Here is a 27,792-nt window from a genome sequence, read left to right as displayed (position 1 = left end):
GGCGTTAGGCAGCTCGTTTAGTGGTACAGGACAGACCAGCATCAACCGCTTAGTATAAACTAAACGTAAATCGAGGTTTGTCTGTGCAGGCTTTGCCACCCCTTGTTTCGGCCTGGAGCTGCACCAGCACTCGCTCCCCAGGGCTCAGTCACCTCCAGCTCCAAACCTGGGACGAACCCTGCCCTCTCCCACCCGCCACGATCACCTGCGGGTCTGCGCCGAACTCCGCACGTTTAACACCCAAGAGTCGACCGTGCCCTGCGCACGCCATTAGCTGCTGCTACCAGGCTCGGTCTGCTGCCTCACGCCTGTGAGAAGCCCTCCTCCTCCTCAGAGGATTCTGTTCTCAGTTGCCAACTACCAGACCGCCAACAGGCCCCAGGTGCCAAGGGGCGGACGCGGACACAAACACGGGGCAGAACCGAAGCCAGGCACATCCCCCCGCGCAGGGGCGGCCCGATCCCCAGCCCCGGGTCCTCCCCAGCGCCCCGGTAACCCCGGCGAGCCCCTCCCGCGGGCAGGACCCCGGCGCCGATCCCCCCCCCCCCCCCCCGCCGCTGCCCCGGGCCCGCTGCCACCGCCGCCATTTCGCGGGCAGCGAGAACCGGGCCCGGCCGAGGCCCAGGGCCCGCCCCGGCGGCGGCTGACCCGGAAGCGTTCGGCAGGCGTCGGATTCCCCCCCTCCCTGCCGGAGCGATAAGATGGCGGCGGTCTCCGTGCTGCAGGCGCCGAGCGGCGGCTTCAGCTTCGATAACTGTGCTCGGTGAGGTGTTGGGGCGGCGCGGGCTGGGATCGGCGGGGACTGGTCCCGGGTGGCAGCGGGGCCGCGGGCGGAGGGGAGCCCTCCGCTCAGGCCCCGCTTTCCGCCCTGTGTTGTAGGAACTCCCTGCTGGAGGCCGAGCTGGGCCAGAAGGGACAGCGGCTGCCCGCCGCCCGCAAGACGGGCACCACCATCGCCGGCGTCGTCTTCAAGGTGAGGCGGGCGCCGGGCGAGGCCCTCCGGGGCTTCACAGGGGGCCGGGCGGGCCCAGGGGCCGCTCCTCCGCCCGCAGGCCGAGGCGGACGGGTGGGTGGGTGGGCGGCCGCCCCTCGCTCCTGAGCCGGGGCCGGGGAAGGGCCGCTCGGCCCCGCGGCGGCCTCGTCGGGAAGCGGCGTCCCGGTGCGGCTGGTGGCGGAGGTTCCGCGCCTGCTGAGTCATTCTCGGCGTCCCCGGCCTCGGCCTGTGGGGAGCCGGTTCCTGCGGCCCCCATCCCCGGAGCTGCCCCGCGCCTGGCAGCCCATCTCGGCGTCGGTGCTGGAAAGGTCCCCTTTGGAGATCGAGGCTTTGGGAATAATTCTCTCTTTCTGTAGGATGGCATAGTCCTCGGTGCAGATACGAGGGCAACGGAAGGAACGGTTGTTGCTGACAAGAACTGTTCAAAAATACACTTCATTTCCCCTAATATCTAGTAAGTGTTAAAACCGTTTATGGTGTAAACGGTATTGGTAATAGTATTGGGATTTTTAGCTGTGTCCTTTGCTCACAGCAGGTGTTAAGGTGTACTTTAAAATGATTAATTTGTTAGCAAAGCTTGGGGATTTTTGGTATTTCATTTACACTTAAGCAGGCTATCTTGTGCCATGCTCTGAAAATATTAACCGTATGAGAACTTAATTTCTTCAATTTTCCAATGAGAAAACTTCTACTTTTTGGGTAAAGCGGAGAGTTATTTGTTTCCCCTGTCCTCCCCACCTTTTCCTGACTTGCTCATAATATTTTTCAGTTGTTGCGGTGCGGGAACAGCTGCAGATACTGATATGACAACACAGCTGATTTCTTCCAATCTGGAGCTCCATTCGCTATCTACTGGACGACTTCCAAGAGTTGTCACAGCTAATCGAATGCTAAAGCAAATGCTTTTCAGGTAACTGAATGGGTTTCTTGTTTATTAACAATGCTGTGAAAATCACTAGACAATATTTAAGCTCCTGTGAGGGAGCACCCTTCCTCACCTTACTTAACCTTTATAAGAAGACTTTAGGGAAGACTTAATAATTGCTGTCTGCTTCATAGGCTTTTGAACTGAGATGGAAGAGAAATCAAGTCTGTGGTGTTTTAGAGATTTGATACTACAGTTGTGTTGCTAGTGTTTACGTGGCAAAAATAGAAGGACAGTAGTTTAATAAACTGTTGATCACACCCATGAAAACTGTTGTGTATCTTTGTGCTGAGATGGCTGGACCAGTAATAATCTTGCAAAGTGCAAGGTTGTAAAATTGAGAATTTCATGTGTCTTGTAATAGAATCACTACTTCAAAATGTATATTGTTTTCAAAAGAATAAAATGTTTAACTATTTGAAGCCCACAGCTGTTAATATAGAAGTCTGTCAGTGGTATAGTGAGATAATGAGTAAAATGGTTGGAAGTTGTACTGCAGTTGTCCTAAGATTTCATTTGATTGCTGAACTTATCACAAACAGTCGGTGGCAGTTGAACTTCCTAACGTGCAGCATGACGTAGAACATGCCCTTAGACTGAGGGCATACTCTCCAAATCTTTTGAGTATTCCAGTATTGTTTAGTACTGTCTTTTGCAGAAGTAAAAAATGCTCTTGAAAGAGAAGGAAAGAATGAAATGAGTGTCTTGAATTCGAGAGATTGTTCAAGCTATTGGAAAGTCTCCAGGAAGGTGAAATAAAGCAATGAAAAGAAAATGCTTTGTGCAACCAAGTGACCAAGATAGATGATAGTAATTCAGCTTGGTTGCTTAATGCTGTATTGCTAGGCAGTTTGCCTCTTTTTAAGTGAGTCACAAAACAATAAATTAAGAAGTTAAAGCAGCCAAGAACATTCTCATGGGGGAAATGAAGGAATAAGTTTTCTCTGAAGTCTCTAAATAAAAACTTAATTGCAGGTACAGGGGTTTCGTTTAAGGCTTGAAAACTAATCTGAATTCTCTCCCCGTTAGCACAAATGTATCATCTAACCTACTTGCTTGTCCAGTGCCTGTTTGTTCTGCTTGACACTGAAATATACCATATTTTAGTAAATGTCTTAGTTTAAACTATTGCTCACAGATAGTAAAAGTAGTCTTTCTATTATGGAGATGTACCTGGTATAATTGTGGAAAATTTCTCAAATGCATACTTTGTGTTAAAAAGAACTACAGATTTATTGTGGACTTTCAGATTCACATATAAACATTGGTCCTAGGTATCAAGGCTACATTGGTGCTGCCCTAGTTTTAGGGGGAGTAGATGTCACGGGACCTCACCTTTACAGCATATATCCCCATGGATCAACTGACAAATTGCCTTACGTTACCATGGGTAAGTGATACTCCCTCAGTATTGTAATACAACTGCCTCGTAAAAAGGGTGAACATTTCAAATTATTATTTAAAGTTTTTTTTAACTTAAATTCCATTGTTTGCTGGGAACTGTACAGACCTCAGACTTCAAAGATAAAGTTGTACCCGTGTTTATAAGGCAGGTGCACTGTTCTATTTCTCTTCTAACACTTTAAAAACACGGGCCATTATGCTGTTTAAATCTAAGCTACAAAAAAAAAGGTATTATGAAAGTTGCTGTGTGTATTCCCCGACATACCTTAAAGCAAGAGAATTGTGGGATTCCCCAAAACTTGCTGTAAAAAAAAAAATCCTTAGAAACTTCATTTGCAGATAGTCCTAACTCAAGGTTCATATGAAGTCTCACTTGGGGAATTACATTCTGCCTTAAACTTTTTTCCTGATGAAACTACAGAAAAGTGTGCTTTTCTTCTCCTTTGGGACTGTTGTATTTCTTGCTAAGTAGCAGCTGTATCTTACTCAAGAAGGTGCTTTGCTGTAGTGAAGCAACACCTGGTTTACTCATGACATATAATAATTGGTCTTAGCTACTGTACTGAGCTTCTCAATAAAGAAGTTTAATTCTGTCTGTTGCTGAGGTCAACTTGACAATTAGTAGCCCTCTATCAGGTTAAGTGTTAGTACCCCAACTCTTCTGTCTATATAACATTTTCTTTAATAGCAGTAATTTGAGCTATAGGTATATACAGTTCTGTGTACATCTTGTTCAGTTTCGAATTAGGGATTGTGATAATATTGAAGGCTGAAACCACAGATCTTTGCATGCTTTTTTGGATTTAGGTACTACACTGTCAAGACCAGTTACAAAAGCAGTGTTCAGGATATATTGTAAAATACAATCTTAGTAAATATATTCTTATTTGCTGTTTTTTCAACTATAAACAAGAATATGGGATAATGTGGAAATAAGTACTTTGTAGTAGTAGAATGCAATTCGTAGGTAGCTTTTCTGCAGTGTCTTGTCTTTCTCACTTAACAAGCGGAAACATTGCTCCATTACTTCCCAGTTCTACAGAAGGAGATGAAGAATACCTACAGGAGAGAAACTTCTTAACTCCTCAGTGCTGCTTTGCAGTAGCAGTAATTTCAAGTTGTGAAGTGGCTCTTGAGCATATACCCTTTTACCTGTGATCTTGCTAAACAACTCAAAGGCCTCTTATGAGTATATTCAGGAAGACACTGTATCACAGAATACAAAGTCTTCATTCATCACGGATCTTGATTTGTGAATTTAACTTGTCATTCCTCCTATGTCTTCTAACTACTTTGCCCATGTCCTCGAGATAAAATAATTTCTTTAGCTGTCTTGTTCTGTTTCTTACTGAGGGATGCTTGGAGAGTTCCTGTGGTAAGAATCCTGAAGTAATAAGCTTTACGACTTGCAGGAGAGCCTTAGTGATCACCATCGTCCTCATTTTTTTTGTGAAGGGAAATAACACATGCATTGTTGAAGGGAAGGACACATGCATCTTGCAATATTATAGAACTTGCCCAGTCTTTGGCAAAGGTAGTATTTTCAATAGTAGTGTCAGCTTGTTTGATTAGTTCTGAATTCTTTTGTGATTTATAGGTGATAATCTGGGAGTAAAGGGTTAAAAAATGGTAAGAGATATTACTGAGATGCACTCAGTGTCACTGGTAAGAGATTAAACTAGTGCCTTCTGAGCTAATAATATTCTTGTACAGTTTCATCTGTGGCTTTTAAGGTTGATGCCCTACTGAAAATATTGTATATATGAAAAAAGTAAAATTCCAAACATAGCCAAGGTTGCAATTATTTTTGCTCTCTGATCACTCAAGAAGGCACTGTATTGTTTCAGACTTGCATTTAATTTTGAGGACTTGGATGATTTTAAATGAAAGCTCAGTTTCAGTAGAGCTATGGAAGTGTAAGGTAAAGTCCAAATAAATATATCGGAAAAGGAAATTGATCTAAAAATGAACTGTGTCAGATTAGGGAATTGGATTCAGCCTATGTCTGATGCAGCTTTTATGCTCACTCTGATGGAAAGATACAATTTTAGTTAATCTTTTTCTGTTCGTGGTTGGCATTTCTAGATAAAACACCTACTTAATATATTCTTGGAAATGTTAAAGGTTTTTCTTTTTCTTCTGGATCTTTGCCCTACTGAAACAGTGCAGCTGTTAAACTGAATCATCTGGCTAACTGTATAATGAGAACTGTGATTAACTTGTGGAAATTCTGCAGAGGTGGTATTGGACCAATAGATGGTGCCATTACCTCAGGAACTGGCAAATTACTTACTTGGAAAGTGAAATCCGCGTAATAGTCATGTGATGTCATTGTTTAGCCTTTGATATATAAAATAAATGCCTGATTCTTATAATTGCCTTATATCCAATATTGTCATAAACTGTAAAACTATAACTGACTCTGTGCTGATAGCTGCTAGTAGTTGATTGCCTGAATAAAGTCACACAGTTTCCATTATGTACGTGGTTACTTTTGTGCCTATGTTTTAAAAGCTTTAAAATGGGGCATTTCTGAAGATCCTGGCCACTCCTCTTTCCCCCCACAAAAATAACATAGTAGCAGAATAAGTTCAGACAAGTAGGAAGTGGAATATCAGTGGTTTAAGTTAACTGTAGCTTAAACTTTGATTTGCTGTCAGCTGTACCAGGTCTGTGTCTGGTGGTTACATGTTACTTTTGGCCATGCTGTCAAACAAAGCCCTTCTTAGCATAAATGTTCTTTACCTTTCTACACCTGGTACACTGATACTTTCTCCTGTGACTCGGATATATTTTAGTAAAAAGATTAGCTTATGCATATAAATGAAGGATAGAATTGAGATAGTAGAGGAGGTATCAAAGGTCAAATCAGAGATAGTAGTTGGAATTGTATTTTGATCTTATTTAGACTAATCTATTGTTTTGGGGGTTTTTTCCCCAAATGTTCTAAGGGCAGTTTATTAAATCGGGGTAGGTATTTTTGGCCACTTAATTTCTGGAAATTCAGTATTAAATAGGGAAGGTGGTTGAGATGATGGGGTTTTTGTTTGTTTTAGTGTGCTAGAGTGTGTTTTTATTTAACTGGAGTGTGTTTGAGAATGGACAGTGGTGTCCTCCCTTGCAAGGGAGATGTAAAAGATACTCAGTGCTTACTCAGGAGTGAAAACATCAAATTAAACTGTTTATGCTGACAAAGGACAAAATTGGATTTCAGCAAACGATGCAAGATTGTCTGATTGCTTGGCTTGTCTAGGAAAGCTTCTGGCCAAGACTTGTAATGAAATGCATGCATAAAATTAAAGCACTTAAGTCGGTAGTTCAGCTTTCGGAAACTGTAAGTATGTTCCAGTAGTCTCTAGTGGCTAAAGCTAGTCCCCTGGTACCAGTGTTGCTTCATATTCATAAATCAGCTCTTCATGCATTGGCAATGTTGTCCTGCAGAGCAAGCACTACCACTGCTGAGACTCAGCCCCTCAGCCAAGAACCAGGGTGAAAAATGATCCCAATCGATGGGGCTGTGGAGATCACCGAATTTTACCTAGAATGAACAGCAAATTGAATAACAATGAGTGCGTGTGAATAAATGCCCTGTCAGGGAGCCTTGACACTGATGGATTAGGAAGTGCTAAATGTTACTCTCTCAAGGCTCTGCACATCCTCCAGTGTGGCAGGCTGAGGTAGCGAACAGGTCCTTGGGTGATGAAAATGGACTGTGCTTAGCAATAAGAAGTTGTCTTCAGTGAATGTTCTGCTAAAAAGATCCAGTTCATCTGTTATAGAAAAGCTACTGCAGTTGCAAAACATGGTGGAAATTATTGTTGGCTGAATTTTTTTTTTGCTATTAATCAGTAATTATCTTTCACTTTAAATCAATACTGAAGTAGTACAACTGCTTAAGTAAAGACCAGATGGGATTTTTAAAGTGAGTTTATTACAGTTGAGTCCAGAAAATTTTTTGATAACTTAGTTGTGAAAACTTATAAAATGGCCAATGTTTCTTAAAGAAGGAAAAAAAAAATCTCATGACTTATCTGATTCATGCTAATTATCAGGCTGAAAAGCATTTGCCTCAGAAGATAGCTTTGCATCTCAGTTTCTGTAGTTCTTTATAATTTGTTGCACAATCAATATTTTTATATATTTAGATGCTAGATTAATACTTCCTGAATATTTGTTTCTAAAGCATAGCTTACTGAAAATATATGCAAAATAAATTATTTGGAATTGATATGGCATTTTTTTCTTGATGATTGTGTTTCCAAGGTTGTTGAAGTGTAACCGTTCATAGCAGTTAGTGGTTTTTAATCTGGCTGAAAGGTTTTTTCCTGAATGTTATGTAATACAAATACATGATGACACTACCAATTATACTTTGTTTTAATTATTCTTATTGCTCCTACACAGAACAGTTGTGAACTTCAACATTTAAAAAAATTCCAACAAAGAAAATTTCCTATTTCTGCATTGGTTGTGTGTTGTTAAGATTCCAAACTAGTTATCTGTCTAAGATAAATATCTGGTTTAGTATCACTTTGCATCTGAACTCAGTTAAAGATGCTATTTAATGACCCATCATCTCACAGCTTTCCTGTGTGTTTTAATAGATTGAAGTTGAACTGCTGCATCTTGGCAATGCTGACTCCTAACTGGTAGTGACTTAAATCTGTTGCTGTGTGCATGAGGTGGGAGCATCTATCCCTAACTAATGGATGGCGTTTTGCAATGTTTGTATTTTATCTTTCTCCAGACATTATGTTTGGGAATTGTTAAGCTTGTTTCTACATAAAGGCAAAAAGCATGCTTGTTAAAAATGAATTATTGGTGGGCACTGAATACATGGACAAGAGAACAGCTGTTTCCCCACATACAAACAAGTTCTCCATAGACCCTTAATATCTAAGTTTTCTGTGCTTTTATAGGTACTGCAATAAGAAAACCATACTTCAATGTTTACTTAAGTTCACAGATTTTATTGCCAGCTCTCCTACTACAATGCATAGCTTTCATAACTACTTAGAACATTGTGGGGTTGTTTGGATCATATGTGGAATTTGACAAGTAGAGGGAAGTCAGTGTAATTGGATAGTGAAGTTTGCAACTGTGCCTGTGAGCAACTGTCCACTCCTGGTTTTCTGCATGGATGGTCAAGTGAGGGGGTTTCAGTCCACCAGCAGTGCAAATAGGTTTGAGGGGTTTTTCTTATTTAATGTGCTACAGGTGAACATATGCACATCATTAGTATTTTCCAAAACAGTTCATATTGCTGTTGTCAAACAGCAGATGATTTGTTTTGATGGAGAAACTCAGAAGTATACATCTACCTATGTATTTAAAAACAGTGTTTATATCTGGTGCTAGTAAGAGTGAAGAATTTTCTTTGTGCTATTTAAGACTACAAAAATCTGTTCTTTCAGAGAATGCTTAGCTGTGCTGTGAGACTTTTTCTTGGGCACTTGTTTTAAATGCAAGCTTATAAAGCTTTATGTTTAGGATTTATAAGCAGTAGAGAAAAAAAAAAATGGGTTTATTCAGCTTTTCCATCTTTACTTCCTGTTCTATTAGAATCTCCCTGGGATCTTGGTTTTCAGATGTAAATGTCTATGTGTAGGTTTTAATTAAGACTTTCAACAGCTCTTTGAAACATTATAGGACTGTCTGCGTTTATTTATTTAAAGTTGATATTAGATTTGGTATTTATTTGCATACTGGTAACATAGTGAGATAAAGAATTAAAAGTATAATTCTTTGTGTAAAGGATTCATGTAATGTAACATAAGGTTTCCTCCCATTCATCTTTTTCCTTCTTTATAAGTCTACTGAGTTCTTGCCCATAGGTTCTTTTGAGAACTTCTTTTAAAAAGAAGCTGGAGGAATGAATCCAGTCTGAGCAATGTATGAGATTATTGCAATATTCGTGTTGTTAATTTTTATTTGTCAGAAGTTTTAAGAAATTAAGACCACTTCTTAGGTCAGTAGCTAATGTAGTAATTTGTCAGATACTACCTTTTATACTTTTTTGCACTTTTTTTTTTTAGTCTTTATACTCTAATTTTCTTAAAGAACCTCTATCCAAGGGTAGGATTGTTTTCTAGTTCTGAGGCTTCCCATTCTGCTTATGGTAAGCCTTCATTTGACTGTAGGAAGAATGTGGTCCTAGTTTGAGACTGTATCCCAGATTTTTTTCCCCCCTTTGTTAGAAATGTTCCTATGTCATTCCACAAGAAGAATTACTTTATGGTTCAAGTCCTGTATTTGTTTTGGAACATACCTTATTTTGACCTTGTTTGAAGTATCAGTAAAATTCCTTTTATTTGAGATTCGTTCTGTGATATCAGCTGTTTGTATCAGCAGTTCATTTCTGCTATTAGTTGCTTAAAAATCTTCTTTATTCCCAGTTTCAGCATTAAAAAAAAATGGAGTCATGTATTGCTTCAAGGTGTAAATGAATAGTCATTGCCTGTAATACAAGTACACACTTAGAGTGTCCTACTGCTTTTAGATGTGATGTATTTGGTACTGTAAAGGTAATGATCCTCAACCACAGCAATATTCTGTAACAGGAATATCTGTCATATTCATTGGGATTACCATGTTCATTGATTTGTGTCTGTAAATCTGCTGTTTCTACCCTTTAAATTTGATCTATAATTGGACCTCCTTAAATGGTTCAGATAAGGTAGTCTGTATTTTCTCAACAGTGTCACTGTCAGCTTCTCCTTTTTCATTATACATTCAGCAGACTTGATAAAATCAGCAGGACACCTCATTTGAAACTGTTTAATCGCTGCCTTTTTCTTTCACTAAACCATTGAGGTGGTCAAGCGATATACACAAATCATTTTAAATAGAAAATATGGCTTTCTCTGTGACCCAGCTAAACAGATAGCAGTATGCAAAACAAGTTAAAAAGTAATAAATGCCAAAAAATCTTCTAATTGGAGTAAAAAATTGCGGGTAACTTTATTCACTCCCCAAAAGTAGCGCTTTCTGAAATATGGTTAGGGCCATGGACAGACAAGATATCTTCCTGAAGACTCTCTCTGAACAAAGCAAGTTTACAGTTTCAAATAGTATCGTACTGCTTTTCGTATTAATTTACGAAAAGCACATTTATAATGTCTGCAGTTACAGTGCTTTGGTTAGAGATGGCTTCTGTTCCATTACTACACTTGCACTGCATCCTTTAAGAGAAGTAATGTTAAACTCATGTTTTCATATCTGTCATTTTGTCTATTCAGCTGTTATTGTTCAATGTAAAAGTAATGGCACAAAGTAAATGCATAATAAACTGTTTAAAAGTAGATATGGGAAAAAACCTGATGGCAGCAGCCAGCTACTCTATTACCATTGCTAGTTTACTCATCCCCATGCGTAAAGGTGACTGTGCCAGGGCAGCTTGTTAAAGCAATCTATTCATTCTGAGTGTCTTAGTGTTAAGTGACATACCCTCTAACGTGGCCAGGCACAAAAGCGGGATAGGAGAAATGGAGGAGTAGGAATTGCAAACTGTGGCATTTGGTTAACTCTCTTTTTTTCTAACCTCATTTTCATATCTTCATGTTCAAAATAGTAAAAAGAAAAAGGCTGTCAGAATGGGGACTGTGAGAAGACTGTGTACACTAGCTATAAATTCAGGAGTAAATTAGGTGCTGGACTTAAAGAGGGTAGATGCTTTAGAGTGTATCGTAAGCTAAGGTAGACTTAGTCTGGTTTGTGCTGCTGATATTTGCTACCTTCTTCTTTAAAAGAAATACTGTGTCTAAATATACCGGCTAAATAAGTGTCCTAATTTTGTTACCATAGGTTCTGGATCATTAGCAGCTATGGCAGTATTTGAAGATAAATACAAACCGGACATGGAGGTAAGAAATTTTGTTCTAAAGCTCAGTGTTTCTTTCCTCAATAATTCTTGTGATTGTAAGAATTTAAGGGGTTTGAAGCTTTAAAAAAATTAAAACTGTTCTAGTTTCCCTGCACTTAAAAATGTACTAATGTCAGCTTACTGCAGAGCTATAAGAGTTGGTGGGTACAATAAATTTGAAGAAATAGAGCTTCTTGCAAATTTATGTATGGAAAAACTTCTGTGATTTGAGTGTAAGTGAAAGCTTTAAAAACATACAACTTGCTAATTATAGTTGACTTCAGGAATTCAGCCCTTGTGTAGTCAATATTGCAGGTTTTCCCCCAATAGTCAGTCTTCTCTCTCTCAATCTTGAAAAGAGAATGCATGATTGTAAAAGCAACAGAAAAAGTTCAACTAGTGTATGAAACCAATTAGATTTCCGGTTGGTTGGGTATGTTCAGAACTAGTAACTGCACTTTTAATATCTACTTAAGCTAGTTATCAGAAGATTTATAAGGTTGTGGGTTGTTTGTTTTGCTGATCATCTTGGTAAAAATTGAAAAATTGAGTAGTTCATTATAGAGAATCATTCAGGAGAGCTAAAAGCTGGAGTGTCATGAAAGATCAGAATAAGTTATTCAGTTATTTTTTTATGACTGTATTTTTATTATCTATAGTATTTCCTTACACTTAACTACACCACATTTAGTGCCTGCTAAACTAAACAGTGAAAAATCTAATTATCTACAGACTATTGATGAAAAGAAAACCAAAACAATTAAAGGGCTTTCTGTGACCATATTTTTGTAAAATGCCTCAGTGATGTCAAGCCCTCTTTTAAACCACACTAATCTCTTCAGACTTTCTGTGAATGCTCCTTCTCATTCCAATTGATTAATAATTTCACAGTAAAGAATAAACTGAGAATTGAACACAAAATTGAAAATTGAACCCATTAGAAATTACTTGTAACACCAACAGTTGCAATAATTTCAGCCTAAAATGCTGAAAACCCTATTTACTATCACTGAATAATGTGGAAAAGGAAAAAGTTGATTTACTTCAGAAAAGGTCTTCAGATGTTCCTCATCTTTGTACTGTAACTGCTGTGGGTCATTTCCTCCCCTTCAAATGTTGCTGTGACTGCAGTATATTTTCAGGTGATGATCCCATGAGTCAACTGAGTTCCTCTCTAAAATCAATTAATTAAATTTAAAACTTAGTGACGTGTCATACCCTGTTACATCTCCTGAAGAAATGTGATGTGTAATACTAGTCGATTTAAAACCAAACAAAACAACTTGTTTTGAGAAGTTTTCCAGTAGCTAAACTGCTAAAGAGTTAGTAATAAGCAATTTTCCAATTATTCCTGGAACTGGCTCTTTTTCTGTCAGTATATATGAAATAGTTGTAGGTGTGCAAAATTATGAAAATGCAGCAAGATCAGCATTCCTATGTTGCTGCAGTGTTTTGGGCAATATCTGAAGACACTGGGCTTCTGGCCTTCAGTGTATTTATAAATGCTATCAGAAATATTGCAATATTTTTAATAGACACTCAAGTTTCTTCTGTAAATAGCATTACACTAGATGACTGATGGAAAGAACCACTACATAGAGGTAGACTCTACTTCTTTTCTCTCCCCTCATGCTGCTGCCAGAATGAGAGAGTCTCTTTTTCTGGCCTCTTGTGTGACTGTGCACTTGGCATGTGTGCTATTCATACTGAAAACATGGACTACAAATCCTTGGAATCGACAGCTACAGTATAATAGTCCACTTTCAAAGATACAAATGTCAAAGAGCTGTGCTATGAAACTAAAAATTTCATCTTATTCTCAGCTAGTTTTCAAGCTTGTATTTTAAGTCATTCTTTGTGTAAGAGCAACCGAAAAAGGCACCAAAAATTGGTAAATCTCCAACCTTTCCTATTTAGAAAGGTCATCCTAATTAAATTGTCTTCATATGCAACCATAAATGGCAGCAGATATTCACTGTTATAACAAGCGTGTAGAAATGCAGCCTACCAATTTGTTGAAATAGATACTTAGATCTTTGAGACTTGCATGCACCTTAACCCTTCCTTTGTTTTTACTAGATATTCTGTTACCTAATAACAATTTAGTCATTGTATTAACTAAACCAGCAAAGTTTCAGGTGATAAAGCTCAACTGTGTTCTGTTATGGCTGCCAGCTTAAAATACCTACCTTCTAAGTCACATGTGGGTTTTTTCCAGTAAAGTAACAAAATAACAAATGATATTTCTGTTGAAATTAAAACATTCCATCTGAAGTACACTATATATATTTTTTACATAAAATTTGCTATGAAATGGCAATGATAAACTTAAAATTCCTGAAGATTAATTTAATAAAATGGGTAGAGGATTAATATTTTTCTGTCAAGATCAATACTGCTTTCTTTTGCACTAATTGTCAGAATATCTTGCTAGGGCTACTGGAGGGTAGTGGTGTGCTTCAAGACCATCACATCACAGAAAAATGATTCAAAGGCAAACTGTCCTGCACCCTCTGGTATCGACTTGCAAATTAGCATCTGGAATGTAATTAAACAAGCTTAATGAAAGTAGCAGCTGAATACTACTGGAAAAGACAATCAGCTTTTTTGCCTCTGATATATATTCTGTACTATTGAAGCTGATCACCAAACGCATCGTGTGAGCACAGTTAAAAAAAAATTAGCATTTATTTGAAGAATAGGAACTGTTTTTCATTCTGTTATGCTTTTGGCATGCACTGGTGTCCCATGAGAGCCATGCCACAGCAGATAGTGCACAATATTTATAAATCCATGACAGGCAATAATAGCAACTTGAAAAATTCTTTTGCTAGAATTTCAAGTTGAGAGCTGCCAAAAGCTGAGAGGATCAAATCTGCAGTGGCAGCTGCTGTGCCCTACAGTTAGAATCGTAGACTTTGAAGATGCTCAACTTAAAAAAAAAAAAAAAAAAAAAAAAAAAAAAAAAAAAGACTGCAGGCTTAGCCAATTTTTGCAGGTTTCTAGAGCCCTGGCTCTCTGCCTTTTGAAGATGAGTTGCTGAAGCTTCTACCACTGCCTGAGGCATGCTAACACCAGCAGGATGTGTTTTTTTCCATAGACTTAGTGTGTCTTCAGATTTAAGTAGCACATGCTTTATCAATGCCAACTGTGATGGTCCTTTCCCTGGTTGCAATGCTGGGAGATGATCTTTACCCAACATCCTTCAGAGAAACTGCTAAGATAGATGGTGACGTACACAAGTGCCACTTCTGCAGTCTGATTTATGGAGGCATGTTTCATTATGAAGCAAGTGCTGGCCTCTAGAGGAACCATTATAGATTGCTGAAGATGTGAACACTTTCAGCCCTGAAGGCCTGTAGATGCTTCAAAAATGTAATGCCAAGCATCTAACTACTGTGGAACAATATTAATCTGTCATGTGGGCAGCTATAGATCTACTTTAAAAAACATAAGTGGAAGAACAGCACACCTAATAGTGTTTTGAGCTTAGATCTTTCATTGCAGCCAATTTTTCTTTCAACAGAGTTTCAGTAGAGTAGCCACATGGTTTTTAAACCTTACAGTCAGATTTTGCAAATGCATTCATGCCTTCTGGTGTTAAACAATAGTAGAGACACACTCTGAGTCAGTGGATATGGAAACCAAGATCTGGGGACAAAATGTCTACAGTATTAAATGCTGGAATTCTGGGTTTATACTGTAGTTGTTGAATTCCTAGGGAGATTGCAGGGGGATATTATATTTTATTCTGGTATTTGACTTCTGTTGTTTGAAAAGTAGAAGCTTTTTGTCTGTAGAAGAATTGCTTGATGTACGGTGAGGCTATCTTGTCTTCTGACAAGAGCTTCATGTTTAAGCAAGGAAACAGGCTGCTTGTAACTTCATTTCTTTTCTGTATTTCATCAAAACAGTCAGGTTTAATAAAAAGAGGATCCAAAAGGAAGAGAATTGGTAGAAGCCACGGAAAGCCCAACTATTGCAAGGAAAGGGAAGGAAATCTTTGTGTAATGAGTTCAAGGGCACAGAATAGATGGGGAAAAAAATGGAAGGAGGTAGTCTGGCAGATATTTAATAATTATTTCTAAAATAGATCACCCCAAAAATGTGAGATTATATTTACAGTCACACCATTTTTTAAGTCTGGCAGGAAATCAAGTGGTACTGAATGAAAACAAAAATGCTCTGGAGGGGTAAGAACAGATTAGAAATAAGAGGGGGCTGTTCTGATCATATTCCACTTGGAATGTTGGTACTTTACCCTCCTGCAGCAGCTGTGCTGTCCAAAAAACTGCATCTTGCTCTCCTACCAGAGATTTGCACTCCTTCACCTGTTGGCCAGGTTTGCTTTTGTGATCATTCTGCAGTGATTACTTTTGCTAACTTGTTTGGTTTTGACAAATATGGGTTAGGGAGCAATCTTATGAGCAATTCAGCTGGCAGATTTGGGTAATCCTCTGTAAAAGAAGAAATGATGAGCAGACAGGAGTTAGAGGTAGTAACCTTTTTCAGTTAATAGTTGCAGCTGCCAGAGTAGGTGTGTTCACAAAGAAATTATAGGAAGGAAGAGGACTGGAAGCTGCAAAATGTGTAGATTCAGGCTCTTCTGGTCCACAGTTTTGTTTCTGGCTTTGCTACTGATTTTTGAGGTACTTTGGAGCTGCCCCATATCCCTAGAGTGAAGCAGCTGAGTCATAATGCTTTCCTCCGGATGCTTGATGTGTGTCTTTGCTGTATCAAAGTAAAAAGTAGTCTAAATGTAACTTTCCCTGTGTACCTCTTATTTCAGTAAAAAATACATCAGGCACAGTACAAAATATTATGAAAACATGTCACTTTCTTCCATTTTTAAACAGCTGGCATACAGATCATTCAAATGTTTCTGTGCTCATATTTCCTACTGTCCCTCAATATGGTGGTGGTATTTTTGTTTATTAACTACTGACAATAATACTGAGCTATTTTTGGAAACTGTCAAAACTCTCTAATCTTCAACAATAGTTGTCTCATCAGTCTTATTTAGCCTGCATCTGTGTGATTCAAGGCTCAAGAGCAATGACAAGCTGCATATGAATTCTGTATTCATTAGTGATGGTGATCAAAATGCCTGTGTCCTGGCCATAGGGCTCAGGTGTGGAAGTCTGCAGGCTAATCCCACCAGCTGACATTCGGAGGTTTAATGACTCCATAGGAAGGTGACCACTTGCTGGGAGGTTTGTCGGCTGAACTCCGACAGCAGACAATAGAGATCAAGCCAGACTATCAGAGTTAAGCTGGAGAGCCTGCCTGAGATACTTGAACCCCTGTTGGTGTCAAACACAGAGATTAAGTAAATGGGGGGAAAAGAAAAAAATCTGACTCTGTGAACAAAAATAAGTACTTAGTATTTATGTGCTCTGTGTATCTGTTTATTTCATTACCCAGTGACAATAACTGAGACTGTTAGTGGCATATCTTTGCTGCCTTTTCTGACAGAGCTCGTGGTGATACAGATTTTGTGCTTTCCTTACATGCCTGTATTATTGTCTCCTTCAGAGACACAAATTTCTATGGGTAAATAGCAGGTGTTAGTGCATACAGTCATCCAGAAAATAAAGGCTTATCATGCTGTTTCTTATTTTTAGATTATATTAAAATTATTCTGTGGTAACCTGGTTTCTGCTTGACACATTGGACAGTTAGTACTGTTCTCATCTTCTTTCACAGAATTGTGCCTTGGATTGACGTCCTTTGCAGAACCAATGTTAAACAGGAAATATGAGGCTGATTTAAAATGTGCTAGCTAGATGTGCTCTGGAATGGCTAGGATTACTGGAGAAGTGTTTTGAGGTGTGCTTTCTGAATATATCAAAGCACAATTTCTGTGCAGAAATCAGGTGGGAAACTGCCAACAATATCAGTCTGAGTTAACCAGTGACACCCAGTAGCACCTTCTTCTAGTTTTCTGTTTACAGACTATATTGAGGGAAATAAATTTTACCTTAGTTTAAATTGGGCCTTGCTGCATGACAAAGAGCAACAATTTCTTCACCTTTATGAAAGTAACATTTAAACTTTGTATGTAATAATGTAGACAAGCTAGTCAGAAGCAGGGCTCCGTGTTAAGAGATCATTTCACTGCACAGGGTAGATGTAGGACAGGTAATTATTTTTGATGCATTTCTCAGGAGCAGGTGTTCCAGTTTAAATTGTTTCAGTTTGTATATCTCCCATAACTGCAGAACACAGGCAAAACATACTGGAAAATATTTCACGTGGCACGAAGCCCAAGTGCCGCTCCTGCGGCGAGGGCTGTGGAGGCAGAGTGCAATTTCTGTCTTGAGTAGGGAAGAGTGAATGGGAATGAGGTGGAGGGTGGGAGTCAGCCTGGGCTGTCTGGGGAGGTTCCCTCCCAGCCAATAAGCTTCATGGAGCATTTTGGTGTATTAGGAAGGAAATATTACCAGAGGGCCCAAGACTTCTTTTTTCCAAATAAAATGTTGACCTTTGTTTCCTTCCATCCTTTTTTCAGAGGTAAAGTAATAGTCATATGAACAGAGATGTGCTTTATTTGAAGCCAGACATGTTATTGCTGGATACTCATTTTCTGATATGCAGTAATAATATATAGTAACTTTAATTGTCATCTTTTGCATGGTTTACATATTTGGCTACTTCCTGATAGTTAAGGTTCCATATGTTACTGTATAGTAATGTAGCTGTATAGAAAATTGAGGATATTGCACTGTCAGAGTAGAACTCGCAGCCTGGCAGAATTTACAGCTCTGTTACTGTTGAGCAAGTTCTTTTTGAGAATTGGTTCCCTAAAAAAAAATGAACTTCACCCAGATATAAGAAGTGATGGATTAAATGAATTTTCATATTCATTCTTAGTTTGGAGTATGGGAAGAGTATTAAAAGAAATCCCGTAGCTGTGAGAGGAGCTTGTAATTTAATTCTGTACCATTGGAAATATGTATTGTACTAATCTTCATGTAAGGAATGACATACAGGAACTAATGTTACTGAATAGTAGTTCCGAATCATATAAGTTTCTTGCCTTGGCAGGTAATTTGGCATAAATTGTTAATGTAAATCCAGGTTAGTGGGGAAGATATTATTTTACTAAAAAAGATAAACTGCTGATTAATTCAGTGTAGAACTCAATTACAAATTGAAAGTGTCTCTGCGGGATGCCAGTACCCTAAAGACAGCAGATGTTGAATTGATACTCCAGCATATTTCACACTGGTATGAAATATTAACATGGTTTATTATACTTGTGTGGTGTACAATATCAGAAAGGGGGAGGTGGTGATGAGTCTGGGCTTGCAAGCATCTACCATCAGAACATGAAAAACTGTAATCACTGAGAATAATAATAATAATAAGGGAATAAGGTGTATTTTATTTGAGAAGTTCTTGGTAGAAAACAGTTAGAAAAATAAACATTTACTAACATATTGTTCACAACAAAACTGACATCAAATGCAGTAAAGAATTACTTATCTATGATTCTGTGATCTATTAATGAATGAATGTAGGTACATTTGTGTAAAACCTCAAATTGCGGAGTTTTAACAAGACTGCTAGGTTAGTGCTATGCTCTGATTTCTCTTTGCATAATTTCCTGCCCCTGCCGTATTTGTGCTGAAGATTGCTACTTCCTAACAAAGCTAATTTTTCTGTATTTTTTGTGTAAACTAGGCAGCACATTAACACTGTATTCATAATCCAGGGATTTAAGCCAGTTGGGGTTTTGTCTTTTAATGTACTGTATTGGTGGTAGCAGCAGAGACAGGCTCCGTAGACTTTGCATTTGAGAAAGTGCCCAGTGATGAACGGAGCAGTAGTGCAGTGGTGCAAGGAAACACAAGAATGTATGTAACAAACTGGCCTGTGCTTTTTTTTTAAATTCTCTTTTAAATAGAAGTCTAGCTTTGAAAGCTTGCAGAGAAGTTAGAATTTAGACAAACGTATTTGAAGTCACCATTCCAAACAGAAGGCATGTTCTACAGCATTTGAATAGGATGTAATCTGGGAGAAAATTCTAATCATATTTAATATTCTTTGAGTCCTTGACACTGTTGTGCAAATATTGAGTCATTCATTTGCCTTCCTGCGAGTGAATGAAAGTAATGTTTCAGAATTTGGAGCATTTCAGTTTCTTGTTAAATAAGGCTGTGGAAACAGAACTGGAAAATAACATGATACATGTTACCTTGATATAAAATAACTTAGCTGTTTAACACACAAAGTAATAGAGTTGTTAATTCACAGACCCCACCTGCCCTTTTGCTTTAGAAACTACTAAATTTCTGTTTATCTTAGTCTTTAAGAGCTGTTCAGTAAAACTAAATAAACTTATGTATAATATTGGAAGGCATATTCTTCTCTAGATTTTTTTTCTTTAGAGCATACGTGATTCTGAAATAGCGTATGGTTGAAATTCAGCAGAATGGAGGCGATGCTGTCTTTATACCTATACAGGGCACAGTTTTAGTCCTAGGTATCTTTGATATCTTAATTTTTCCATCATGTACTGGGAATATTCAGATAATTTCTGCCCATTCTTCTTCATGCACACTGGTGGCTGTTCTCAGGACCCATCTTTCTGTTTTACTGCTCCATGTCTCCCAGATGCTGCTAATCTTACAGATTGTGATTTTCATAACTCCTTTGCCTTTGGTGTGCTTGTTCCTTTAATTCTTTCTACTTGCAGCTTCTATCTTGTAAATGTTTCTTTGTGCTGTGGTCATTTGGCATGTCAGTTTAATCCTGTTTTCTATGATTTGGAATCCTGATTCTACATATTCATCACGCATCTCTCTTTTAATAGCTTGTTTTGCATTGTTTGGACTGTTAAATCTCAGCATTCTGCCTCTAACTTTTTATGACTTTGTAGAGTACAAACAAAAGATGGGGGAGAGCTAGAAAGACTGCCTACTTTTAAGTTCCATTCACTGGCTCAAAGATGAGAGAAAAGCAAACTATTTTGATTGTAGCTAGGTCTATTTAAAAAAAAAATAAATTATGAAACAAGGTATGTCATTCATCTGCTTATGAGGTACTACTTGAAATGCATACTCCTTTTTTTTTTTGGTGAAGACTTGTAAAACCCAAGTGGTTTAAATTACATGTGCCAGCTCCTTTCCAGCTTCAAAAAGTAGCCAAAACAAATTCATTCTCACTAATGGAGTCTTTCAACCTCCCCTGACAAGAAAAAAAACACAAAGTACTTTGCTTCTGTTTTGTTATCTCTTTGGACTTAGCCAGCAGATTTTAGCATTGCTTCCAGTTACATATTGATCTCTACCACAACTTCTCCCAACAGGCAGACTTACACATCCTCTCACATGTTGTAGTCTGATTACTCTTCCAAAGTCTAATTATGCTTCTGTAGGTGCTTATGTCCTTCAAGAGGTATCACTTTCCTAGCCTCAAATTCCCAACACTCCTTTATAGATTTATTTTTTTAGTATCATTGTCCTTCCTGAAGCTTCTGATTTTTTTCTTTTCCCTTCTCTTCCCACGAGTCTTGTAGATTCTCAAAATAGGATCAACTTTTTACATTATATAATTGGAATTCTGTTATATATATTATATAAATTTTATTCTATTGTAAAATACAGTTATAAGTATTTGAATTTTTTATTTTTACAAAAACTGTTACTATCATATTCATTCTATACTAATATTCATTGTGCACTATATTTCAAATTTTTGATAATACTTACTAGTGGAGAACTGCATTATGTATTGCCTATCTAACAGCATACTGGTGACCTGCAGAAGGTATTCATTTCACTTTGGTAAGGATTTAAAAAAAAATAATCCTTTCTACAGTTTTTAAGTCTGGAAAAGGCATCTCCCGTTTAACTTGCTTGCAAAGTTACAAAATGTTGAGGAAATAATATTCACAAAGCTGTTCCAGCTGCTCCCTTTACTGCTGGAAGCATAATGATAAACTTGTTTAAAAGCTATTAGTAAAGACAGCATTCATATGATGTAGAAATATCCACATCTTCTGTAGCAAAGTCTCTCTTCTTTCTTCCTTCAGTAGCATTTGAAATCTAGAAATTGGTTAAGTGAGAAGAGAAACTTGATTCAAGTCATATACAAGAGTAATGTGTAAAAGTTCCTTATTGGTGCTGTTTGGGACTTGCAGCATAGCAGCTGTAGAGAGGTAATCTATCAGTTCTTGAGTGTCTACAAAATGCAACTCTCTAGATAACAGGTTTAAAGTAAAGATTTAATACAGGCTCTATCTACTATGATGTTGCAGTGACAGTTTAAAACTCATTCTCTAAATCTCAGCAGACTTTATGGCTAGCAGTGGGCCCATATAAAGCTTAATGGCATTACAACACATAAATCATCTTTTAAAGATGCTACCAGTAGCACCAATATTAAATGCAGACAATTGTCTGTGTTATAAATAATTTATCAAACACCATTTCAGATTAGCCTTCCATGCTGAGTTATTTATTTTAGCCTTTACTGTACTATTCCTAAGACACATTTTGAAAGATCCATTACTGGTCACTTTAATGAACTTGGGGGTCTGGTTTTCCCCCCTCAAGCACTACAGTACATCTGTGGTGACCATTACACGGCTGATCTGGACCTCTTTGCGCCTTTTACAAGTGCTGCCCATTTGTCATGTAGTGGTAAATGGAGTTGCACATTGGAGTCCTGGGACACATTGTGTGATGTGGTGATGGAGACAAACAGATAGCTCTATAAAGTGCTGCTTGTCACAACTGACTTGTATTACAGTGCATCACTCTTGCTGTAATCTCATTTAAGAAGCAGCGTGGACCCGAGAGAATGATATTCCCAGTTAGCTTGGTCTTTGCAACCGTAAAGCAGGAAGTGCTCCTTTTATATACTCTGAACTTTTAGGGTTTTTTTAAGATTAATTATTACAGTGACTCATTCATGCCCCTGTACTTAAGACCATGTCAGCACTTTTCATGCTAACCCCCTATTTTCTGATTGTAAAATAGCAGTCCTTGCTAGAACTGCGTGTGCAGGATCTCTATCAAGGAATGTTGTGGTTGTTTTTTTTTCTTGTGGCTATTCTGGTCATCTTTCTAAATAATGAAAAGAGGAGGAGGAGTAAACAGCACTGAAGCAGGGTTTTCTAAAATTAAAACTATTCCAGGTTCATGAACTAGGCTGCACTGCATGAAAGAGACGAGATTACATTTTAGACTTTCTCAGTGTAGTGGATGCCTTCGTGCAGTTACAACTGAGCTCTACTGGCTGTACTGGATATTTTTAGACCTATTTTGATAACACTGGGTTGATAGAGTACATTTTAAAAAGGAAATAAAATTTAAATTAGTGAGAGGGCTCTGCGATATTTACATTGTTGTCTAAAAAAGATAAAATTAAAGGGAGAGGGGAACAAACATCCACTAAGCTGCTTTAGTTTTCCTAAGCTGCAGTGCTTTTCTTATACTAACACTTGCATAATAGCTTAAAATTATTCTGGCTTTGCTACTGCTTAATTTTTAAAAGATACCTATACATTCTTTTTTATTTTAGTATATTTACTTCCACTATAGCACTAAAATACCCTTAGCATACAACAAATCAGAAAGTAGTCTTCTATCAGTTGAATGAGAAAATACTTGCTTTTCAGAGTTTTATTACCAAAAACACTGAAGAAAGGTACAGGAATTATTTTTACAGCATGGCTGTATTGTTCTAGTCAGCTTGGTAGAAAGTGTAATTCAATTTTTTTCTTTCAAGAGTATACTAATGAAACTGAGAGTGAAATAGGAATTTATGCTGTTTCTATAGTTTACTGAAAAAAATGCCCCCCTCCTGGTCAATACCTTAATTAAGCTGTTAGGACAGGAATACTGTTATTAACAAGCTCTTTTAAGAGGGCCATCAGAGAATGCAGAGTATGCACTGGGAGCAGACGTGACTGTAGCTGAGCTAATTTTGGGCTCCTCTTCAGCTGCACTTGTACACTGGGGCTTCTGCAGCTGCTGTCTGCATCAGGGGTTCGAGGAGCGGGCTGTGGATCTTTTAGCATCATTATTTTCATGTGGCAGGATAGCGGTGGAGACATGGAGGCCTTTAAAATTAAGTAAATCTTAAAAAGCTGCATTTATTGAAATCGGCATTGAACATTTGCTCTTCAGTTCATGATGTCTAGTGGCAGAAGATTATTCAAAGGTGTGAAATACCAGCAAAGCAGTGATGAGTGATGAGGGTAAACTGAGCATTCAGTTATGATCGTGTTGGGCTAGCTGAGCAGCAACTGCCATAAATGACTTGAGGATAAAACAGAGTCCAAATTTTTGTGTTCATAGACGTGTTTGAGTCTTTCTTCACTGGAACAGGCATGCTCTAGTCACAGTTTTCATACCTTTGAGAAAAATTAAGGTGTCTTACGCGCTCTGGTATGTACTCAGGAGGCTACTGAAAAGATTACAGTGTCTGTGTGTGTGTAGAGACAGACACACACAGCCTGTTTTCTTGCATTCTGACACTTTCGCCAGGTCACTGGAGCACTAGTGCTTCCTCTGTACAGGCTTCAGAGGAGCAGAGGGTGCAGGACATGTCCTTGTTGGTTTTGTCTCTCTTAGCGGGTAATACAGAGCCATGGGAAGAGGTGCAGGACAGAGGACTTGACCCCCAGGCTGAATTGTGGGGCTTTGTCAAGCTGTAGTGTGTCTTGTCGTAAGGACTGGCATGTGTAGGTACTGAGATCAGATCCCTGTAGCTGGTTTTTACAAGATTTAAAATGATACATCAAGAAAGTTGTTTTGCAACACTTCTTCATGCTCACCATCTTCAGTTGCAGTGCAAAATTAAGGGTTTACTGGCTGTGTCAGATTATTTATAATAGCACTGGATCTCATCTGTGATACTCGGTAAGCTGCCTTTGAAATAGGAATAAGCCCTGCTTGGGAGCTGTAGAGGGAGCCAGCGCAGCTGTAATAACCTCCTCTTGTCTAGTAAAGGCTGTCAGGTGTATCAAAAACTTGTATTTCTGATGCTTTCACATCGACACCATTCATGCATTTTATTGGGGGGGGAATGAAGATGATTACACATCTGTTGTAATACTTTAATGGAGAGTTTGATGAATTTGAAATGTTTTCTTGAAAAAGGCACTCATCTGAATGTTACTTGTGTTTGTGTGACATAGATGCTATTGCACTTACTTTCAAGCTATTTAGACAGCTTCCAAAGAGTAAATTTCTCACAAGTAGGTGCAGCACTTGTATTTCAGCAGCTGCATGTTTGCCCTTTTAAAAGAAGGTAGATATGTAACACCTGCAAGAAAGCAAACATTAGAACTTTTGCAGGATTAGTGCATGGTTTCAAAGCAATAAGAATAGGGAGCCTTATTTCCTGTTCCAGTTTTCTATTCTAGTTTTGCAAATACAATTCTACTAGTTGTACAAAGTAATTCAGAAATACACATGCTTTTGAAATATATAAATACAGTATGTATTAAATGAACTATATTAAATATCTATTTTGCTTTAGTTAGCTATGGAATTTCTGAAGTGTACAGCAGAAAAACTAGCAAATTTTCTGTTTTTTCACTTAAATGGTAAGAACTGAACTACAAATTGCAGTATTTTGATAGAGGTACCTAGTTTGACCAGTATTTTCAGCAGGTTTCTTTAAATTCTCTGCACTTGTGTTCAGGACTGGAGGTAAAAATATTAGCCAGCTACAGTTCAGTACAGAGCAAGGCTGCTTTGCAACACAGTTACTGTTAAGATGAGCTGAACAAATTTTGCAAACCAAGCTAAGTTACAGTATCATAGAAATAATTTTGCTACTACAGACTATGATTAAATAGTCCCTATGTAGGGAAGGGATAGGCCCTATGTAACTAAACTAGTATGAATCTTTAACTTGTATGCAGCTGTTACACAGAGGGTACCATAGAGAACTTGTACCCATGTGCAAAAGCCTGGAAGATAAAAATTTGTAAAATTTATTTTCTCCAGTCGTTAAGACAAAAGTCTTAATTTTGCTTCCTTGACTGTCTTTACTAAGTGTGATCTGTGCTGGGGGGTGGTGGATCATGAGCAGGATAAAAGGTGGTCCTATAGATAGTCCCACTGCTCAGAACTGGTGTTAATGCTCTGCAGTACTTTGATTAAAAAGGTGCTGGTATCTCATTTATTGTTCTGAGACCTCACAGCTTCCACTGTCACACAGACAAACATTTCTGTGAAATGCCAACACTTGTGCAATGACAGCTTTTTTAACTTTTCCAGGAAGAGGAAGCCAAACAGCTGGTGAGAGATGCCATTGCAGCTGGCATATACAATGATCTGGGCTCTGGCAGCAACATAGATATCTGTGTAATAAGCAAGAACAAGTTGGATTTTCTCCGTCCATATGATGTGTCCAACAGAAAGGGGGACAGGTTAGTATTCCTGAAACTGTGCCTTATCCATGTTCTTCCCAGCAATTCCCATTTTCCATAATACTGAATTTTGTCAGAGTAATCTCTAGATCTCTTTACGAATTTCAACTAAACAAGAAAACAAAATTAGTGGCTGTACCTGCAGCTGAGTAGAGGCTGCTAGTGGCACATACAGATGTGTGAAGGAAACAAATGAATTGCTTACCTGCCACAGCTTTACCATGCCAAGAGGCTGCTCTTGAGTTCCAGGCAGTTTGAGAAAGGAATCAAGTATCACATTTGTGACTGAGCAGGTAACTTGAGTTTCTTTTGCTATCAGGTAGCAACATAGTCTTGTTCTGCCATGTTCTTGCTGAAATTTGTGTGGTGTCAGAAAGACTAGTGGCATCACTGTACCCCCTGCAGTTCTGCATAATCTTAGCGTGGGGATTTGAAAAAGCAGTCTCAGGCAGCACAGCCTGTCATTAGCCACTATATACAAACTCACTGCAGGACAAAACGAAAAACCAAGAGAAAACGCCACAACTCTAGCCTGTGACTACCAGGTTGTGTTTTATTCTATTTCTAGAGACCCCCTCTAGCCAGTGGCTGGAAAACATGCCCTATGGTGGATTTTTAAGACAACACAGACATTGCTTTGATCATAGAATCATTTAGGTTGGAAAAGACCTTCAAGATCATTGACTCCAACCATTAACCATGTCCACTAAACCATGTCCTGAAGTACCCTGTCCACTTGCTTTTTGAATATCTCCAGGGATGGTGACTCAACCACTTGCCTGGGCAGCCCATTCCAATGTTTGACAACCCTTTCAGTAAAAAAATTTTTCCTAATATCTAACCTAAATCTCCCTTGCCTCAACTTGAGGCCATTTCCTCTCATCCTGTCTCCAGCCACCTGACAGAAGAGACTAACACCCACCTCACTACAACCCCCCTTCAGGTAGTTGTAGAGAGTGATAAGGTGTCCCCTCAGCCTCCTCTTTTCTAGACTAAACAGCCCCAGTTCCCTCAGCTGCTCCTCATAAGACTTGTGCTTCAGGCCCCTCACCAACTCAGTTGCCCTCCTGAACATGTTCCAGCAACTCAATGTCTTTCCTGTAGTGAGGGGCCCAAAACTGAACACAGGACTCAAGTGTTTGAGTGTTAGAGGAGCTGGCAAATTTTAATTCTGAACACTCAGATATGTTGCTTGGTGAACTACATTGCCTCATCAGGGAAATCACAGCCCTCAAGGCAGCTAAAGGATTGATTTTTGCAGTATGTACTTTTATGCTATGTGTAATGAATTGTGCAAAAATAGTAGAATTTAAAGAAATTGCTTCTTCCCTTCTTTTTAATGTAGACAACTATCGCCAAAGCCACAATGAATTGCACTGCTCCAGTTAAGGTCTTTTGGATTTCTTACTGTACAACTCCATAAGCATAACACTTCATTCTGAGCAGAAATGTCTATTGGTAGTCAGCTAGGAGAGTTTTTATTTCACATTTAAAGTGAGATTTTAGATTCTGCTCTGTAAATGGGTGAAAAGGTGACAACTCATTTAGTTGGATGCAGTTAAGATTTCACAAACATGGCTTGATTACTAGCAGTCTTTGTGTTAAATGTTAGCTAATTTTAGCACAGAATCCAAAGCTAGTACATTGGTGAAATTATTATAGAGTTGCAAAAAGTAAATAAATTGCTTGTTCTTTGAGTGACAGTGCACAGCAAGAATGTCCTATGCTATAATAAGATCACACTTACTTCTATAAAGTAACTTTTTTTTTAAGTCAGTATGTAAACTAGCATTTTTAGGAAATCTGAACCCTTACCAGTTATTGCAATCAGTCTAGATTTCTGCAGTAAGCACAGTTCCTTTACTTTGGACTTTTACAGGAAACTTCTAGAGAAAAACTGATTAGTTCTAAAATTGTACATGAGACTTTGCCTATGTAGTACCATCTTCCAGCTTAATTTTCACCTATTTCTTTAACAGGTATGGTAGATACAAGTGTGAAAAGGGAACTACTGCTATTCTCACAGAAAATGTAGCACTCCTGGAAATTGAGGTTGTGGATGAAACTGTACAAACCATGGACACTTCCTGAACCATCATACACAGCCCTTCTGTGTCACTGGAGCCCAGCACTAGTTATGTTTAGAAGCCTTGCAGCATCAAGAGAAACATGCAGCTGATACAGAATAAAGAGGGTTCTGACCATTCTCCTAA

At 38.6% G+C, this 27,792-nt stretch overlaps 1 protein-coding gene across 1 annotated transcript; it reads left to right on the top strand.

Annotated features, from left to right (window-relative positions):
• Window positions 1-619: 619 nt before the first annotated feature.
• Window positions 620-27,792, top strand: PSMB7 (proteasome 20S subunit beta 7). The gene is made up of 8 exons (XM_069771353.1): window positions 620-763; window positions 880-973; window positions 1,351-1,448; window positions 1,764-1,904; window positions 3,194-3,309; window positions 11,127-11,185; window positions 25,428-25,579; window positions 27,559-27,792. Exons 1-8 carry the CDS (start codon window positions 702-704, stop codon window positions 27,668-27,670), a joined length of 834 nt encoding a protein of 277 aa, XP_069627454.1. The 5' UTR covers window positions 620-701; the 3' UTR covers window positions 27,671-27,792.

The sequence above is a fragment of the Haliaeetus albicilla genome, chromosome 26 (genome assembly GCF_947461875.1).
Source record: "Haliaeetus albicilla chromosome 26, bHalAlb1.1, whole genome shotgun sequence".
NCBI classification, from domain to species: Eukaryota; Metazoa; Chordata; class Aves; order Accipitriformes; family Accipitridae; genus Haliaeetus; species Haliaeetus albicilla.
The sequence above is the reverse complement of the archived record's forward strand: the minus strand, read 5'-3'. Positions and strand labels throughout refer to the sequence as shown.

Excerpts from the sequence above, each read along its gene's own strand:
- PSMB7 (XM_069771353.1), top strand. The coding sequence starts at position 702 with ATGGCGGCGGTCTCCGTGCTGCAGGCGCCGAGCGGCGGCTTCAGCTTC. Across the intron at positions 1,905-3,193 it reads CTAAAGCAAATGCTTTTCAG|GTATCAAGGCTACATTGGTG; the intron begins GTAACTGAATGG and ends CATTGGTCCTAG. Across the intron at positions 11,186-25,427 it reads AATACAAACCGGACATGGAG|GAAGAGGAAGCCAAACAGCT; the intron begins GTAAGAAATTTT and ends TAACTTTTCCAG.